Source organism: Neophocaena asiaeorientalis, unplaced genomic scaffold, assembly GCF_003031525.2.
Source record: "Neophocaena asiaeorientalis asiaeorientalis breed wild unplaced genomic scaffold, Neophocaena_asiaeorientalis_V1.1 scaffold1133, whole genome shotgun sequence".
Taxonomy (NCBI): Eukaryota; Metazoa; Chordata; class Mammalia; order Artiodactyla; family Phocoenidae; genus Neophocaena; species Neophocaena asiaeorientalis.
In genome coordinates, this window is record NW_020175058.1 from 64,636 (window position 1) to 84,609 (window position 19,974).

Below are 19,974 nucleotides of genomic sequence, written 5' to 3' on the forward strand. Positions count from 1 at the left end.
ACACATCAACTATATTTAAATTCATGAGTTAAAAAAAAAAACTTAAAAAAAAATAGAGTCACCTTTGGGGAATCGTTCTGAAAACTGATAAAAATAATCAAGCATTTATACTGCTTATATGGAACTGGGTAACCAAATAGTAGATGAGAAGTTTCTCTTTATAGAAGTATTTCAGCTAACAAGAGGAATTTGAACAAAATATCACCATTTTACATCCTTAACAAATTAATGGATCTAGGCATTGAGCATCAATAGCTAACATCACAAGATGATTTTATGTGCCTCCTAATGAAAAATCACCACCACCTAGGAAGCAGTCTTGCCAAAAAATCTGAAAACAAAAAACGAAAACCTCAAACCTAAATCTAATCAAACTTCTAGATGCATTGTCCAGAGGGTAGCTACAACATGTGGTTATTTAAATTCTAATTAAAATTAAACAAAACTTAAATAAAATTAAAATTTTAGTTCTTCTGTCTCACTAGCCACATTTAAAGTGCTCAATAGCCACAAGTAGCCACATAAGCCAATTCTTTACCCATCACCATAGACAATTCTATTGGTATTGCTCTGTACCAATTTATAGGAAATACAGAGAAGAGTGAAGTCTGACAGACCGCACATAGGGATGCAATGCGCCCAGGAAATCCAGAATATGAGAAACTCTACACATCAAATACTTGGTTTCTTAAACAAGTGAAAAGGTAAGGAAAAAAGAGATGGGTGGAGGGGAATATTGTAGATTGAGAGATTTAAAAGGCATGGAGAAAAATAAACAAAAATAACCTGGTAAAACTAAACTTTGGTGTTCACTGATACACACTTGAAGGATGAAATTATAAAGAAAAGAAGGAAATGATTACCATAAGAGTCGTGATTCCTTCTGCAGGGAGGATAGGCCTATGACTAGGATGGACACATGGTGGTTACAGAGGTACTCACCTAGTAATCCATTAAGTTAAACAATTACTTTTATGTGGTTTTCTATAATCTGTATTAAATTTTACCCAAAAAATGCTTACATAAAAATCTCGTAAAGTGCACAAGTGCTACCCAGTGAATTAAAACACATAATATGATAGTCATTGGGCCTCCCTGAGGAGTGACATTTCAGCTAAACCAAATGATCAAAAGAAGTCAGCCTTGGGAAGATCAGAAGAACATTTCAGAAAAGAAAACAGAAGACAAGAGGTCTAATATGGGATTAAACCTGGCAAGTTTAAGAACTGAATGAATTCTCTAGTGTGACTACAGGGTGATGAGTGGGGGAAGAAAATTTACCAGTGTCATGGATTCCTGTTTGCTTACAAATAGTAGAAATTATAAATGTTAACTCAGGGATACTACGTATCTCCTAGTTATAAAACACAAAGTATCTCAAATGTATGAAAACCTACGTGCAATGCTTCAAAATAAAGATTAACAATACTATTCACACTAAGAGTTGAAAACTAACACACCATTGTAAAGCAATTATATTCCAATGAAGATGTTAAAAAAAAACACAAAAAATAAGAAGCAAATAACAGGTAGGCAATACTGAAATCACATAATCTTTTAAAAATATTCCCTAATTTTCTCATAAGTCAAACACACTATTTATATTCAGCCTCACCTCCTCTAAATCCCAATCATGGGGCACCTCCACATGAAATCTGGAGCAGTCCAAAGAGTCAGCCTTGTGCTTACACTCGCTGGCAGACTGGCTGACACGAAACAACCCTCCGAGCTCTTCCTTGGTATCACCATCTTCTTCTTCATTATCCTCTGTCACTAAAGAGACCACCATGATAGAAAAGTGAGAATAAATCCACCCACTAGAGGACTAGGGACTGAGGGTCTCTGTTTGCAGTAGGTATGGTGTGTGCCCCTGAGCACATCAGCCACAGACACAGAAAGGCCATGGAACTACTGCTGAGCAGGTCTGGAGGACATCTGCCCTCCTGCAAGGCAGCAGCAAAGTGTCCACTGAGGAGGGAGAATACTGGGGGATGGGGCAGGGAGGGGACATTTAAAGACAGAGCTTTCAATTATAATAAAGAGTTTCTCTTGAAGAGTGCTGAGTCTCTAATCACTAAGAGTACTTAGACAAAACCTGAATGGAAGTCAGTAAATACCAACCCCCGATTCCACGCTCCTACCTCACATATACTCCTTGGCCTTGTTCTAACCATACAGTAAATAGGGACCACAATATCAGGTTCACCACTTTATTTTTTGCATTACTGAGTCAAGCTCTTTCCAAAAAGAACATATAGACAAATTTAATAAAATATAAAATCAGAGGAGAAAGGCGAAAGGAAAAAACAGAAGGAGTAATACAGAGCACTCATTGTCAGAGAGGAAAAAACACCTTTTCAGGCAGAATTATTTTTCTGGTACTAAATTCTACAAAAAAATTCATGAAGGATTTTCTACAGGGGGTACAAAACGGCATAATGAAGACTATTCTTATCAAAAGTTTTATGGCAAACCCATAAATCTACTTCGTACAACTGATTTACGGTCCTCACGAGCTGATGATTAAAAACATCTGCCAAATATAAACTATGACGCCCAGGAATATCTTATGGATATCAAAAGTACCACCCAAATCCTCTAACCAATTTCTTCATCTCCTTTTCAGAAAATAGTCTAAGAAACTAAAATATTTCTAGATCTGAACCAGAGCTCCTTTACCTGTCCCATAAATGAGCTTTCGAAGGTTTGGAGTTGTTTGTTGCTGCCTCAGAAAGGCCTCAGCTGCCTTCCTGGAAAGGTCTTCCTTCCACTTGAGGGCACCTGAAAGGACCAACACAGACATCAGTTAAGTCTGCTTTGTCTGTCCTCTCTACTTCAAGCTCATCACTCATTCATCCTGAAATCCTTTAATGAGGTGTAATACTTGAACAGTTAACAAAGTCTCCAAAACAGCAGACCCCCAATGGTAGACATTCTATTTGTAGAACATTTTCAGTGCCAAGTTTGTAACGGAAGTTAAATTAAATTTAAGCATACCTGAAGTTTCTGTGGAATAGTCATTTTCTTCCTTATAATCTTCCTCTCTGAGTAAGTCTTCTATATCACTGGTCTCATCAATTAAGTTCTCTGACCCCAGTTTCTGACTACTGACCACTTGAGAAGGCTCTGGAAACTTTTTCCTAATAACCTCTTCATTTTCTGAGTCCTCCTCCTCTGTACTGAGAGAGTTTTCTTCAGATTCATCTTCAGATGCAAATGCCTCTTCAGCTGTGCAATGACCTGAATCTGAAGTGGTGAGGGTTGCTTTTTTCATTGTCAAAGACTTCTCCAGATTCAAACTATCACTCAGATCATTAGTTTGTAACAGTCCTGGCTTACCACCTTCTCTAACAGCTTTTGATTCTAAAATATCCCTCTCTTCCTCTGCAGTGGAATCCTCTTCTTCAATGCTTTCATCAGCTTCCTCTGTTGCTTCTTCTACTGAGCTTCTCTCAAGGTCATCATCACTGTCAGCAAACGCTGGCAAATCCACCTCAACGTCTTCTTCCATCTCAAGTTTTTGCCGTTTGATACCTTTACCAGACATATACTGTTTACCAGTCATTTCAGCATCTTCCCCCTCTTCTGTTTCATCATCACTAGAGCTATTTTCCAACCTGTCACCTTCAGACATTTCTTTATCATCTTCATCATCACTATCTCCGGAATCATCTTCTTCATCTCCAAAAATGGCTTTCCGACGCACTCGACCAGTTTTTAAATCCACCTGCTTTTCCTCTTTTGGCATCCACAGCCTATATTAAAGAGAAAATGCAAAATAATTCTGTTTGTACAATAACAAGCTAATCTGCAAGTCAATAAATATGCAAAGAAATAGAAAATAATGTCAAGGAATGGTTTTAAATGACATAGCATATAAAGGAATGATGTGATAAATACTGGAATAGTTAATAAGCAAACTCATGCATATTTCCATAACACCACTCTACAAAAGAACTTATAGAGAAAATAAAGAGATAACCTTTATTAAAAAACGTCTAATTTTAGAAACTGCTCAAAAGGGAAGTGAGTGCTTAATAGATCTTTTAGAAGACCCATTAGTTCCAAGCTTGAAACAGATGATCCTTAGAGAAATGGCTGACTGCAGGTCCAAGACAGGGAAAGTACAAAATAAGCCTGGAACATCCTGCTGTCAGAAAGCAAAAAGTGCTCAAGCACTAACAGGGACACGCCAAAAGGACACAGAAGACAGACTGAAGGGACAATATAAGCATCACAAAGACTAATGATAGTAATGGGATAATAACAAATATTTTTTAAAAACTCCATTCGTCAACAGTGATACTAAAATAAAGGGGTGAAAGCTCTTTGTTAAAGAATGCCAGCTAACGAATGGAGAAGGAATAACTAAGAATATTCCCATTTTGAAATCACCAATGCAATGCTTGATGAAGAAGAATCATCAAGATGCCAAAAATATGGGATGAAATAAAAAACTATCAAGCTATTTAATGTAACAGTATTATATAAAACTGCAAAAAAAAAATTAGAAAAATACTAAAAATTGTACTAAAAGAGAATGGATAAGTTTGAATACATCAATAATAACAAAATGATGACTATATATGAGGAACTATATAGAAAAAGGAAATGTTCACAATATAGATATAAAAATTTTACCTGTATTATAACTGTAACTATGTTAGAGTACCCATGTACACAAGGATAATTACAGGAATGCTCAAAAATGAAAAGAGCTAATAATAATGATCGTAATAACAGGGACCTTTTAGTGATACTTCATATCTGTCAGGCACCATGATAAGTAGCTTATGTGCACTATTGTGTTTAATCATCACAACTCCTGTGAGGTATCAGGAAATTAATTGATTTCCTCAAACTAGTAGGCCCACTGCACTTAATTACCATGCTATACCATCTGCTAGTTAGAGGGCAGCAGATGATTTTTTCCAAAAAATTTTTCCTGCTTTTGTATATACTTATAATAAATGATAAATCAGATGATCTCAATCATTTTCAGACTAATTTTTATTGGCAGTCATAAACCACTACAATAAAACCAAAATACCCACTATGTATAAATATACAAATTCCCAACCCATACTGATAATAATTCACATAAGCCCTATATTAGTGGAAATTAAGCCACAGGAGATATTACAACACAATCTAAGTAAAAATTTTAGAGACAAGGTATGTGGCTTCTGGACAGCAACCTGAAAAAGTTCCCTGACTCTGCTTGTTATTTTGGCCATTAAAATAAAGCCAAGTGGCCTCAAGACTCCTAAGAAACAAAAGCAACCTATGGAAAAGGTTTTGTGAAATTTAAGGAATATTCTGAGTTTGTTAAAAAACTGAATCCTTCATATGATTTCAAGAAAATACTTCCATGTAATGTCACGTAAGTAAAGAGCCCTCAGAAATACAAGCATGTACAAAGCAAAAAGCAAAACCAAACAACCTGGAATGAATCCCACCAAAACGTTTTATGATGGCTGAATGATGTATGACATAACCTTATGTAATATAATTTTTTTTTTAAGAACACAAAAACAGCACACTTACCCTTGATTATCTATATCCTCTGACACCAGTGGTTTGGAATCAGAAAACAGTGTCACTCTACTTGAAGCCATCTTGGCATCAATAGTGGAATGGGTGGAAATGAGACTCTGGACCAGTTCATGGGTGGGCCTCACCTCCTCCTGTCAAGGCCACCAAGAAAGGGAAAGTGAGAAATGCACAAGGATTCTGAAGAAAAATACACTGGTTTCAATCAGTTTCCCAAAATTACCTTAAACACAGTTCCTGAGAACCTTTCTTACTGCCTCAAAAAAAAAAAAAAAGAAGACGAAGAAAAAGAAGAATTCTTACAAGGCCTAAAATTGATCTCTGTCCTCATTAAACTTTTCCAAAGTGCATGGGGTATACAGTCTGATAACCTAAATACTGTGTTGCCAATGCTACAGAAAGCATTTACAGAAAAATCCCATTTCAGAACAGTCAAAGAAATAAAAATCTGGAGTCTATTTTTTTAAAATCTGTTACCTTTGATACAAAAATTGCACTTCAAGGAATTTACTGCATAAAAAGCCCCCTCCCAGTGGGCAAAGCTGCATGTGCGAAGGCACTCACTATAGTACTTGCTCAAACCAGGGGAAACTGGGACTGAGCCCCATAGCCCTCCAAGGATTGGTTCAGTAAACAAAGTTTATCTATACGATGAAATACTACACAGCTATGAAAAAACTGAAGCAGTTCTATGAATACTAACAGGGGAAAAACAGATTCACATATTCTTAGGTGCCCTCAAAAAGTTGCAAAAGCATTAACAGTTGGATCCCATATAGCAAATACTATTTCTAACACACAAATACCATATATATGGTATCTGCAAATAATATATAATAATTTAGATATATAATCTAAATAAATATGTATATGTTTAGAGAAAAACAGAAAAAAAAAAGAGAATGACCAAAGAGAGCTAGAAAACATATTGATTTTATATGATGAGAAATGGGAAGTACAGGAACCAAACTGCTTCCAAAGCTCACACTGGGGACATGGGATCCCCTGTGTGTCTCGGCAGCAGGGAGGTATGGATGCTGTGACTTTTACTTTCTGCTTGGTGCAATTTAAGTATTTTGAACATTCACAATATGCACTGTGGCCTTTATCGTAAATATGACTAAAGATAAAAAGCTTCAGTAAATAAAAGGTGACTACATAACTTCCCGTGACTTCCCTCTCACCGATTCCTGGAAGCCATGGCTGCCCCCAAGGTCGACATAGACCGCATCTTTGTCATACAGCACACCACCAACTCCAGAGAAAGGTGCATACACCAACTTCTCCTTCTCATTTAAACAGCGCTTCTTTTGCTGTTCAGGAAGGGCACAGGGGTCTGGGAGGAAACTGACGTCACTCACAGCAAAATCTCCTACACCTGGAAGACAGACACAGGAAGATAGCTTCAGCTGACAAGTGACTGGTGGCAGAAATGGCCCATGGTCGGAAGGCTTCAACCGCAACAAGGGCACGGTTTGACACTAGCACTGTATCTCTTTAGCTAAACACCATCAGAGCAGAGGAAATTTGGTCAACTCAACACCTTGGGTGGCCAATGCAGAGCTGAGTTAACTCTTAAAACCTCCAGGAAGATGGCTCTATCTTGTTTGGCCATTTTTCAGTTTTCCTGAGAAATGAAGTCATCCCAAGAGTTTTACAAATATAGTATATTTTACAACAAAAGGATACCTGGTATGTGAATTTGGCTTTTATTTTTCAAGTGTCCTCCTCTTAGATAACCATAAAGAGACACCTTTCGGTCACACTTGATATTTGTTCGAATATCTTCTGGGTTTGTCAAATCTTCCATCCTAGAAAAATAAAACCCAATTATATGGCAGAAATAAATGTCATAGTTCTTGTACCTCTCTTCACATTTCAGTGATTCATCACATTCAGTAATCCACTACACATATTGTTTAGAAAAGTATAGAAAATACAGAAATAAGGGAGCAGAGTTCACCATCTACCGGGGCAAAGGGAAAAACACATGACTGCATTTCTCTCAGGCTCTACAGGATACACATTCCACAAGCAAGACACCAAAAATGGGAAACAACATGGCCCTGGAGTTGAGGAAAAGTAGAGAACATATCCAGAAAAACCATTTATGGAAGAAGATTAAGCTTTGACCTGGATTTTTTAGTGTGGGTTGGATTTTGGCAGGTGGAGAAAGGGTTTTCCAGACTGACAAAATATATGAAAAAAGCATAAAGGAAGGAAAGCAAAGGGCACATCTGAGTGACTGGAGCACTACAGTCCAAAGGCAGCATCACTGAAAATTAAGGATAAAAATGCAGGATGGGGCCCACATCCTGTAGCCTTAAATGCTTCAGAATCCTCACATTTTTCTAAACATTTCGTACTTTACTCCTGAAGCCACAGCATCTTTAAGTAATGATACAAAAAAAGTAGATATTTTCCATCAAGTACATTTCTCTCACCACTATTCAATAATAAGACAAAATAAGCTCTATTATTGTTCTTTTCCAAACTTTTTAGCCTTGAAACATATGGGTCAGGAAGAAAAAGTTTGCATTCACTTTTTACCTGTCTGCCAGAATATAAGGGTGAGAAGTCTGCCATGTAAGAGGCCTAAACTTCATAACTGTAATAAAACGGCCCAGATTGTGAATTTCTTGGTTTTGATATTCTCCGTGTACCATTCCAGAAAGGTAAAATAGCTTGGCACCCTAAATATTAAGAAAAACAAAAAATTAAATTTCAATGAAATTCTTGTCAACACTGCACCAAAATAAAGGGCTTTAAATAAGAAGCAATCCTAAGAAAGGGAGACTTCTATTGACCCACTGTGCCAATGCTTCCAGAACTTCTCTGGCTTCTTTCAGGACTCATCTTTTTAGGGCTTTGTACGGACAGAACTGCAAATATATTTAGTTTCAAGTCAAGCAGTGGCATCTATCTGGAGTATGGATACATAAGGAACAGTGAGGCTCCAGGGCACAGAAAATATTTTATGACCGATGGGACACAACACAGTAGTATGGGGGAGAGGAAGGAGTGGCAGTATGTGTGTGCTACAGTTCCTGGTCCTGTAACAAGGAAAAACTTTGGACAAATTCTATTAAATTACAAATCCAAAATACTTAGAGCCAGACACTGCCTGGTGCTGGGGGATGCAGAGACAAATGAGACACATCAAGAGGCCCAGAATAAAGACTATCTCAAGGAAATATTCTAGGGACTATGAACAGATATAATAAGGAAACTAAGGAGGTGATCCTGTAAAGATGTTTGTTAATCTCTCCCACTCATTCTATTTTTAAAGGATTAGAGTGTTAGTATTCAATAACTAATTCGCTTCCTACCGGGTAGACTTCTGTCCAGAACCTGTGTTTTAGTCGCTTCTTTGTCTTCTTCAGTTGCTTATTATATTTAAAGGAATCTAGGTGAGTGAGAACACCCATAATTTTAGGAAAGCCATGTACTTGACAGATGTTTAGGAACTCGAATGTTTCCATTTCAAACCCAAAGCTGGCATCTATAAGCATCAGAACCTAAAAACAGAAGACACAATTTCTCAAGGAGGCTACCCAAAATAGACCATCACCAAACTATGGCTCATGAGCCAAATCTGGTCCATCACTTGTTTTATAACTAAAGTTCTATTGGAACGCAGCCATGTTGACTTGTTTACATATTGTCTACACCTACATTTGTGCTACAACCACAGTTCAGTGATTGCAATAGAAACTGGGACCTACAAAGCCTAAAATATCTACTATCTGGCCCTTTATAGAAAAAGTTCACCAACTCCTGCTCTAGACTAAATCAAATGATTATTTAGGGAATCACCATGATAGAGAAAACACTATCCTTTGACTTGCTCTAAAAGGCAACCTTGACACAGTCTCAACCATGTTTCAAGAATGTGCATATATGAGAAATAACTCAGAAAGGACCAGATCTAATTTGGCCCTTACCTGAAAAGTCCTCACTTCAAGAAATGAAATTTGTTTGTTTGTTTGTTTTTTGTGGTACACGGGCCTCTCACTGTTGTGGCCTCTCCCGTTGCAGAGCACAGGCCCCGGATGCACAGGCTCAGCGGCCATGGCTCACAGGCCCAGCTGCTCCACAGCATGTGGGATCTTCCCGGACCGGGGCACGAACCCACGTCCCCTGCATCGGCAGGCAGACTCCCAAACACTACACCACCAGGGAAGCCCAAGAAATAAAGTTTTTTGTAAGGTGTTCTTAAGCCAAATAACAGATCTCTAACAAGGAAACCAAATAACAGATCTCTGATAACCAAAAGAATGGGAGGAAGTGGTAATCAATGAAAAAAAGCATCAAAAACATGAAGAAAGCCAAACATTTTTGTTGCAATCTCCTCAGGGGAAAAAAAGTTTTCCACTGGGAGTATGTAGTAAGAAAGCTCTACCTTAGAAGTTAATTGGTAACATGCAATTGCTCAGAAACTAAAAAAGTCTACCAGTTCAGAACTGAGTCAAAGGATAGTCATGGATGGTAATCTGTAAGAAAATATAAGTACATAAGACCAATTTTTAAAATTTATACTCTTCAAACATGCAAAACAATTTCATAGTTGATTCCTAGCGACTTAAGACATCTCTGTCCTCATCTTTCTGTAGCTAACTAAAAATAATTGAAAAAAAAGAAAAGAAAAACTTAATCTTTGATTAAACTAGGGAACATTCATAATCCTAAACCACAAAATACATGAAGGTGGACCACTGAGCATCGTGAGGAAGCATAGCTGTGTGGGCTGGCTGTGGAGTATTCCTACACCCCATTTGATACCATGGCGTGACAAGTTGCAAGCAATCGGTTGTAGAGTCAGAAGAACAGGTGGGTGGCAAACAGTCCCTGAGCTGACAATCTTTGTCGACTGAAGATGAGTAAAGCCTCTATTACTCCTCCAATGTTCATACATGTGCACGTGTGCACACACACGCGCGAATCCATGTACTGTGTGCCTTCACTGTGACTTAGGAAGCTTTATGACCCAGAACAGAGCAATCAACATTAAGCTAGGCTGGGCTTCCCTGGTGGTGCAGTGGTTAAGAATCTGCCTGCCAATGCAGGGGACACAGGTTCGAGCCCTGGTCTGGGAAAACCCCACATGCTGTGGAGCAACTGGGCCCGTGCGCCACAACTACTGAGCGTGTGCTCTAGAGCCCACGCGCCTAGAGCCCACGCACCTGGAGCCCATGCTCCACAACAGAAGCCACCGCAATGAGAGGCCCGCACACCGCAACCAAGAGTAGTCCCCACTCGCTGCAACTAGAGAAAGCCCGCACACAGCAACAAAGACCCATTGCAGCCAAAAATAAATAAAATAAAAATAAAAAAACATTAAGCTAGGCTAAATAAATAATGGTACATACAACAGAATACTTAAAAATAATGAGGTTGAACTTAGTGCTTATTTTACACCTCCAAGACATACTAAGTGAAAGAAAGCAAAGCACAGAACACTGTGTATGATAAACAGTGTGTGCTTTAAAAGGGTTATATGTCTATTTATATATGTATCTGGAAAATACTGCTGAGGGGGACTGAGAGACTAGGGGTCAGAGCAAGGAAAGCAAAATCATGCATCATGCATACCCTGTAGCACAGTTTGAATATCTTACCAAATGCATGTGTTCCTTTTTAAATCTTAAAAAGATGTATATGAAAGGCATCTTTCTTAATATGTGTATGCTTTTAAGATTAGTATACAATATATGTTACATAAAAGAGAAACTAATGACATGCTGAACTATTTCAATCATTTCAAGTACACATGATTTAATAAGTTTATACTATTTTGTGTTGGCAATAACACACTTATTTTTATTAATGGCAGCATTACATATTCAAAATTTGAATGGTACTTATTTTCTGATATTAAGATGGTACAACTGTAACATCTATATTAAATTACTTTTTATTTTAGTTTTAGGAGACTTCCTGAGTCAAAGGGTAAAATCTGTAGCTCATTGTCCCAAACAGCTCTTCAAAGGTGTTAAATAAAAAAAAAAAAAAACCAACGAGGTATCCGTTACCCCACACTTCCTAATCAATACGGTTTAAGTTTTTTTTCCTTTTTGGCTTATTTTTGCTAGTTTTTTTTTTTTTTTGCGGTACGCGGGCCTCTCACTGTTGTGGCCTCTCCCGGAGCACAGGCTCCGGACGTGCAGGCTCAGCGGCCATGGCCCACGGGCCCAGCCGCTCCGCGGCACGTGGGATCTTCCCGGACCGGGGCACAAACCCATGTCCCCCGCATCGGCAGGCGGACTCTCAACCCCTGCGCCACCAGGGAAGCCCTATTTTTGCTAGTTTTAAAGGTAATTAACAGACATTAACATTTCTGTAAATGCAATCAAGGCTGTACAATTTCCAGATGCTGAGTGCAGTATAGATTTTCTGTTATAAACTCTGACAACTTCTCAAGGGTAATCCATGAGATATTTTACCCAATATGGTAAAAAGATCCATATTTTATCATAATCATTAAGAACAGAGTTTCTGGCACCATCAAGAGCAGAATTCTCATCCTCAGAAAAACTGCTTAACTCCTGGGAGCCTCGACTTCATCATACGTAAACTAGAGCTAACACCTACTTACCTCTAAGGCATACTGGGGAATTAGATGAGCTAAATTTGTAGAAAGCTGTTAGCACAGTGCCTACTAAGGGTCCAAGAAATGGTACTATTATAAACTTGTATGTATGTATGCATATCTTAATGAGTTTTTATTAGCTACATTCATTAAAGGTTTTCTCTGACCTACGGTCTACTTTTAGATTTCAGAATACATTTCATTATGCACATTCTATTTTTACTATAACAATTATTGTCATCATCAATTCAAACACATCTTTTGTATCCCTGATGATACTCATCATTTTTTTAATAATCTTAAATCTTTCTTCCCTTCAACATGGGATAAATAACCTACCACATTGCTGTAAATCCCCATCAGAAACCCATGCTGCCCCCAATGACTTACCAAATCTGCTACTTTAGCCAGATCAATCATCATGTTAATGTCACATCCACATTCAATAATGGTGAGTCTGCGCTTTTTACCTATAAGTGAAAAGATGAAAATTTTACTTTTAAAAAGCCTTGGAAAAAATCTGTTAACTCTAATTATTATTTTTAATTGCATCTAGTAAAGCACCTTGTACATTCACAAGAGTATGCCAGAAGTTCATTTTTATAGGAGAAAACTGATCAAATAAAGTAAATATCAAATAAAGTAAACTAGTTTTCTTGTTATGTTCTCTAATTTTAAAATAATATCAAAAGCTACCCATAAGAATCAAGTGCTCAAATACGTAAAATTCCAACTGGAATGGGCAGACAAGTAGGCTTCATGATGGCTGTGATCCTACCGTTCGGCAGTGGGCCAAAGCTTCTATCTCTATCAAAGCTTCCCCTGTTCTCACTACAGCGAAAAAACCCTCAAACCTAATGCAACAGAATGTTCATGGAGCAATCATTATTTCTAAATTAAGCTAAAAGAAATCAGTCAAAATGATGGGAATGCCTTAAAGAAAAAAAAAAAGCCTCAATCCAACTATATTATTACTATGAGAAGAGATTTCAGATTCTACCACTGCCATCTAGGAATTTGTTTCATCCTCCCTCAGACTTTAGAAACATCACCATTTCCCAGAGCAGACAAGTTCTCACAGGAAAAAGAAAGGAAAAACTCCCTCACTTCCACAAGAACGTGGCTTCAGGAGGGCAAACAGGTGCACCTGGTACATAGCAGGTACTCACTATCTGTTAAATGAAGGTGCTCACCATAATCAAGCCAGCCTGCCCAGGCCTGCCGCTGGCAAATCCATACAACAGTTACAATAGGTATACAACTACACCATTATTGTCTCTGGGAATCTATCCTTTTCTGAAGCTACAGCCACCTTAATAAAAGTACAAGAGCAGTAACATGGAGTGACAATATTACTTTACCATTTACCAGTGAAGAAAATGTTAAACAGAGACATGCATGTCCCACAGATGACAACACCTGCCATATCAGTCTGTGACAGCACCTCCTACCTGACACGATTGTTACGGGGCCTCTGATCTCTGTCAGCTTCTGCCTGGTAAAGTTCCGAATGAGGCACTGGATCAAAGTGCTCTTTCCAACTTTTGGGGGCCCCATCACCACTACCACTATTGGTGGGGGCTCTAGTGGAGTTCGATCAACCACTGGAATGTGATGCTTTTTTGTCTTCAAATCCTGAGTCCTATTTGTTTAAAAAAAAAAAAAGTAAATTCACTTTCAAAATATAAAAGGCATCATCTCTAGAAGCACAAACTTTAAAGAGAGCAGAACAGACAATATGTGAATACAATTAGCTTGTTAACTTCTGGCGCCAATCCAAATAACCACTTCAGTAAATACATACAACACAATAGCAGAGCTGAAAACTATACACACCTTAAATCTGATTGCCTTATTAGTTGACTTTAATAGTTTAAAAAGAAAACAAGAGGCAAACATGGAGGCAGTGTACCATAATAAATAAAAGGAGAGGCTATTGGGTTAAATTTGGCTCTCCTACTAGGAGAAGTTAATTCAATAATGTTTAAAGTACACTGCCTTTAAAGTACATATAATAAGGACCCATTAAATAAAGCTGTTTAATACTACATACTCCAATTATATGAAACATATCCAGAAAATAACACAAGCACACCTGTTACCATAGAGATTGTTTAAAGTTTACAAACAAAACAAATTCTATAAAGAAAAACTCTTTTTCTCTTGGACAAAAGAACCCAATCAGTGTGCAGATGCTGGAGGCAAAGTGACGTCCACAGCAAAGACTTCTCACATTTCAGTAAAAGAAATATGACTTGCATCTCCATGTCCTTCAGAGTTGGAACAGACTCGTGAACCCAAACCTCTGGAGAGGCTCCTACTATTTAAAAAGAATAATTGGAAGAACCACTAGACTCCAGCTAAACATACCTGTGAAAGGATCTCGCCATCCGCACAGCAGACTGGACTGCAAATGCTTTGGGGTTTCGCTTCCGGGCATCTTCCTCATCTCCAAGTTGGAGATCCTGCAGATGACGTTTCTTCTTCTTTTCAGCTTTGGGCCCACTGTTTTTCTTTCTATGTTTCTTCTGGTCCTTCGTCTCCATAGTAGCTTTTTACCAATCCACAACTAACTCTAACCTACAGTGAGTTGGGTGGGGGCAGGGGAAGCATTTTACAATCCAGAAAACACCCAGAGAAAAACAGTAAATTTCATTTACTTCTTTACGAAGAGATATATATTTATTTATCCAACAGGTGTGGAAACTGCTTAACATTATCCCGGCTTTTGGCACTTCCCTGGTGGCGCAGTGGTTAAGAATCCACCTGCCAATGCAGGGGACACGGGTTCGAGCCCTGATCTGGGAAGATCCCACGCGCCGCGGAGCAGCTAAGCCCGTGCGCCACAACTACTGAACCTGAGCTCTAGACCTCGCGAGCCACAACTACTGAGCCCTCGTGCCACAACTACTGAAGCCGGCATGCCTAGAACCCGTGGTCCGCAACAACAGAAGCCACCGCAACGAGAAGCCCGTGCACTGCAACGAAGAGCAGCCCTCGCTCACTGCAACTAAAGAAAGCCCGGGCGCAGCGACGAAGACCCAACACAGCCAAAGACAAACAATATAAAATAATTATCACCAATTTCACTTATCTCTATTATGCTATCAATTAGTTACCTCTGCTTAAGTTACTTTTTATTTGTCTTAAATGTCTACATTAGCACTGTCCATTTCTGCAATGATGAAAATATTCTATATTTTCAGCACAGTAGCCACCAGCCACATGTAGCTACTGAGAACTTAAAATGTACCTAGTGAAACTGAGAAACTGAATTTTAAATTTTATTTAATTTTAATTAATTCAACTCTAAATTTAAATAGCCATATGTGACTAGTGGTTATCATACTAACTCAGCCCTAAATATCAACTGGACTAATGAAGTGGCCTCCAAACTTACACTATTTTTAAGATATTTTATTCTGAAAAACTAAATCATTTTAACAACCCTCCAACATAATAGCAGTATTACTTTTACAACTGTTGAATATGTAAAATTTTCAAGTTCTAATACTCATCTATATGCCTTTAAAAAACAGCAGTATCTCCGTGCGTGAGATCTGACTGACTCTGGATGATGCCTGGACACCACATGGATTTGTAGAAACCCTTACAATGATTTCTGAGAGGCCCAGGAATTTATGGCCCATAAGTGGGAAACCACTGGATTAGAGTTCTTTAGAAAATTGGGTCGCATACAATCTGCTGCGCTTGCTTGAAAAAAAGAAGGGGTGGGGTGGGGGGGGGTCACTTCATTCAATTAAGGTACTGAATTCATTTCAGTTCGATATACATTTGCATCGGCCTATAATGCACTAGGCATTGTGCATGGAGATGGCTACAGCTGCGATCTGAACTAACGGAAGAAATACAAACCCATGTCTTCTGTACCATGCTATAAGGGCCGCATCAGAAGTCTGCACAACCGCTGGAGGTCAGCCAGAGGTTTCCCACGGACACACACCAGAGGAAACAGAAAGTCCACATATACCAGCATAATGTCAAAAAATCCTAGCCGGGAGTCAGGAGAGCTGGGTTCTAGGCACGCTTTCACTAAACAGCTGTAAAATTCCAGAGACATTATTTTTCATCTCCACTATATTTGGGTTCCGACTTGTACTGATGCCTTCCTCCTTTTTTCGGGGTATAGGGGTGGGAAAAGCACAATTTGGAGTCCACAGATCTGGCTCCGGTTTAAGTCACCTGCTAGGATTACCCCGGTAGGAAACGACCTCTCACCTCTCCCTGTCACCTCTCCTCCCGGTACCGGCTCTCTGCGTGAATTCATTCAGCACTTCTCCGGCAGGTACCAAATATGTCTGCCCGGGCCACGAGGCGCTGCCCGGGGGCAGACTGTCCGGGAGAACCGAGCGAGGACCTTACCACGCGCGCGACTCGCGACCCTCCCGGAGTCCCAGCCCCGAAGACCCCACCGCCGCCGCCTAACCCAGCACGCGACCGTTACCGGGAACGCAACTGCGGCTCCTCCTCAGGCCTTCACAGACAGCGCCGGAAACGGAAATGCAACGTACCCGAGGACTCTACACGCCGGCGGGAAACAAGGAGGCCAAAGAAAGAGAACTGCGGAGGGACGACTTTCAGGGGAAAGCCGAAGGACGGCTCGTGATTGGCTGAGGGCGGACGCCGGCAAACTCTGCGCGGTGCTCTCCACCTGGAGCCCCGCCCCGCCCCGCCCCGCCCCGCCGCTTCGCAGCGCAGCGTCCGCACTGCACTGGTGATACCCTGAGTCTTCGAGCCCCGGGTGCAGCGCACGACCGAGTTCACCCGGAGGCCGTGGTGACGGTGCGGCATGGTACCCGCTCCCTGGTTCGGGACAAAAGCCAGAAATAACACATTTATCCTGGTCATCCCGGAGTCACTGCGCCGGCCCACTCCTAAAGCCCCAGGCACTGCGTCCTCCGACTGGCCCAATGGAATAGCACTCGGCTGGGAGTCTCAATGGCTGGTCCGCTTGCTCATCCTTAAAGATGACAGAGCTGGAGATTTCCCGGACGTCTTTAGTGCTAGGACCCTCTTTTGCTGGGACCAACAGACTCTTAGGGCAGGGACAGACTCTGACCCAGCACGAAATGCTTTGGCCTTTCTCTGTTGCAGGAAAAGCTTTCCCTGGGAGATGCCCGTCTTGCCGTTTTCTTGAAGCACAGCTTTGCCTTCCCAGGGCTCTGCCCATTCCCACCTCTCGGGTGAGCTGGAATGCCCTAGTGCCTACAAAGCTAGGTACATTTTCAGAGTTTGAATCTCCCTCTTGTCTTGGAGGCTTTCTTTTCAATATGATCCCACCAAAGCACCCGAGGCTCAGTTCTTCTACCTCACAAAACTAGGCTCATGTATGCTTCATGCCTTTTCACAGCGGACCTGTTCTCTTCCTCAGCATCCCACAGGTATTCACTCTGCCTACACTACACATTCTGTGCTGTGCTTGGGAGGCTACTGTATAGGGCACACACTTCTCTCATCTGTGAAGAGCTTATAATTTTGTGACACCCTGCAACACTGTTCCCCTCACTTCTTGGAGATTTCAGTGTACAGGTACGTAATCCTTCTAACAACCTCTTGGCTCCATGAATCCCACTCTTATCCTCTTTCTTACCTCAGACTCTCACTCTCCCTGTGATCACACATCCTAGACTTTGTCCCGTTCAAGGAATGGAAACCTGGAAGCATCCCACTATAACCACCACCTGCTTTCTTTATAAGTTATAATGCCCTCTAATGCCTGTTATAATGCCCTCTATAACCTGTTATAATACAGGTTATAATGCCCTCTAATGCCCTGAAATCAAGACTTCGTAACCCTGCCCACACCTCCAACCCACATCGTACTACCTTATTCCCTTATGACTTCTCCCTCCCTAGTAACCTAGCTTAAACTCCATGGTCAATCATTATCAGCAGTGTCTTGCATCCTCAACTCCCTCACCTCCCTGTCGCCTCATCATACCTGTTTGGTAAATTGAGAGCCCTGGATAAAGCCAATTGCCCATCTACTCCATACTACAGCAGTGCATGGCTGGAGGAAAACCCAGAACCATGCTGACTACCCTCACTTTAATAATTCTAACTTTGCCTGGTCTATGCCATTCTTCTAAATGTGTATTTCACACCTCCTCTTCTCTCTTCAATCCTTCTCACCACCTCCCCCTTCCTTGCTTTCTACTTCACTGAGAAAATGGAAGTGGAGACTCCCGCCACCAAAGACTTCCACCACATCCAGCTGTGTCCCTCTCTGCTGCCTGCCTGTTACTGTAGATGAACTACCCCTGTGTCCACCTAAAGGAATTCTGTACTTGAGTGCTGGATCCCATCATCCCTTACTACTCCAGGGCGTCACTCCAGCCCGTCTATTCTCTCCCCAGCATCATCAGTCTTTATTGAACTATTCCCATCACACAGCACGTAGTTATTTCTCTCATCTTCAAAACGAACTCCACTTGACCCCATTTCCTCTGTCTGTTACTGCACCTTTCCCCTACTCCCCTTTGAGGCAAAATTTCACAAAAGAACTGTCAATATGTTTTCTGGTTCCTCTCCTCCTATTCTTTGATTCACTTTGCTCCCAGAATACCACCTACCACCCTGGCTCCTCCTCCACGGTGGCCTTTGCTGGTTCTCCCACTCCTGCCTGACCTATTAAAGTGACAGCCCACAGGGCTCAGCCTTTGGTCTTCTTCTGTGTCTATACTTATTCCCTTGGTGATTTCATTCTGTCTTTTAGTTTTATATCCTATCTGTATCAGTCACTGATTGACTGTAACTGTGCTACAAATTCATCCTTCATTACCCACTCTGCAAAAATGGAGTTAGGCCCTTTATATTTACTTTGACACTGGTATGATGTTAGGTTTTGTCAATAGAGGGTGACGGAGAGACTTTGCAGGAGGAAGCAGTCTTTCTTCCTGGTTCTGCTGTGCTTCCTGGCTGGGCTTCTGAAGGTGGGTACTTCTCCAGGGCCAGCTCCTCCGGTATGTGGTGGCCAGCAGCCCCCCATTCCCCCATCCCAACTTCCCAGCAGTTCTGTCGTGGCGTGACTCTCCCAAGACACCGCCCCTTTCCCCAGCACCTAAAGAGGGATTTCCAACAAGTTCCAGTGATGCAGCACCACAGGGACTCCCCTGACACTGGTAGGCCATGGCCACACCCCTCCAATGAGGTCTGGATCTCAGCGGTTGGGGGGCAAGTATGGGGCTGGGGGAGGGACCTCTTCCTGGGCCCTCCACCTCCACCCTAGGGTAGCGGCTGCTCCTCACATCTGCTGTTCTTATAGGCTTTAGAGTTCTCTTTACTTCTTACTAAGTCCATTACTCATTTCTCTAATTCCCTGTTGTAGTTAATAATTCTTGGGGTTTTTTGCACAGTTAATTCAGTAATTTTATATTCTCCTTTTATCATTTGTTATAAGTTTCTTAAATAAGAGAATTTCATAGGCTATGATATGTCACCAATGACATGTACAAAATAAGTTATAGGAAGAGATTATGTTTACACACACTTCAGCAATAGTGATATGGATGATTTATTCTGGAACACACTACAAGCCTTAAAATTCAGTAATTGGGAAATTAAAGGCCAAAAATATGCAGATTTGTAGCAAAACACACTGCAGAATAAATCAAATATCTCTCAGCAATGGAAAATAATAACCACTATTTAATTGTTAAACAGTAAAAATAGCTAACATTTATTTAGCATGTGAAAGACACCTTAGTAAGCATTTTACATTTCATCTCATTTATTCCTCACAAAACCACTGTCAGTAAGGTATATTTTTATTGTCAATTTATTACTAAGGAAAATGAGGCAAAGAGAGCTTT

General features: G+C 40.5%; 1 protein-coding gene across 3 annotated transcripts in view; it reads right to left on the reverse strand.

Annotated features, from left to right (window-relative positions):
* BMS1 (BMS1 ribosome biogenesis factor) overlaps window positions 1-16,656 on the reverse strand; it is a 50,329-nt gene extending 33,673 nt beyond the window's left edge. Inside the window, exons 1-12 of one of the 3 annotated variants that reach the window (XM_024764028.1) lie at window positions 16,608-16,656; window positions 14,513-14,722; window positions 13,594-13,784; window positions 12,533-12,612; window positions 8,883-9,071; window positions 8,104-8,246; window positions 7,243-7,364; window positions 6,738-6,931; window positions 5,548-5,687; window positions 2,998-3,755; window positions 2,680-2,781; window positions 1,616-1,773 (exon numbers count right to left, since the gene is read on the reverse strand). In XM_024764028.1, the coding sequence (XP_024619796.1) occupies window positions 1,616-1,773; window positions 2,680-2,781; window positions 2,998-3,755; window positions 5,548-5,687; window positions 6,738-6,931; window positions 7,243-7,364; window positions 8,104-8,246; window positions 8,883-9,071; window positions 12,533-12,612; window positions 13,594-13,784; window positions 14,513-14,688 (2,253 nt within the window). In that variant the 5' untranslated portion in view covers window positions 14,689-14,722; window positions 16,608-16,656. The other 2 variants (XM_024764029.1, XM_024764026.1) reach the window with 2 other exon arrangements.
* Window positions 16,657-19,974: the final 3,318 nt, after the last annotated feature.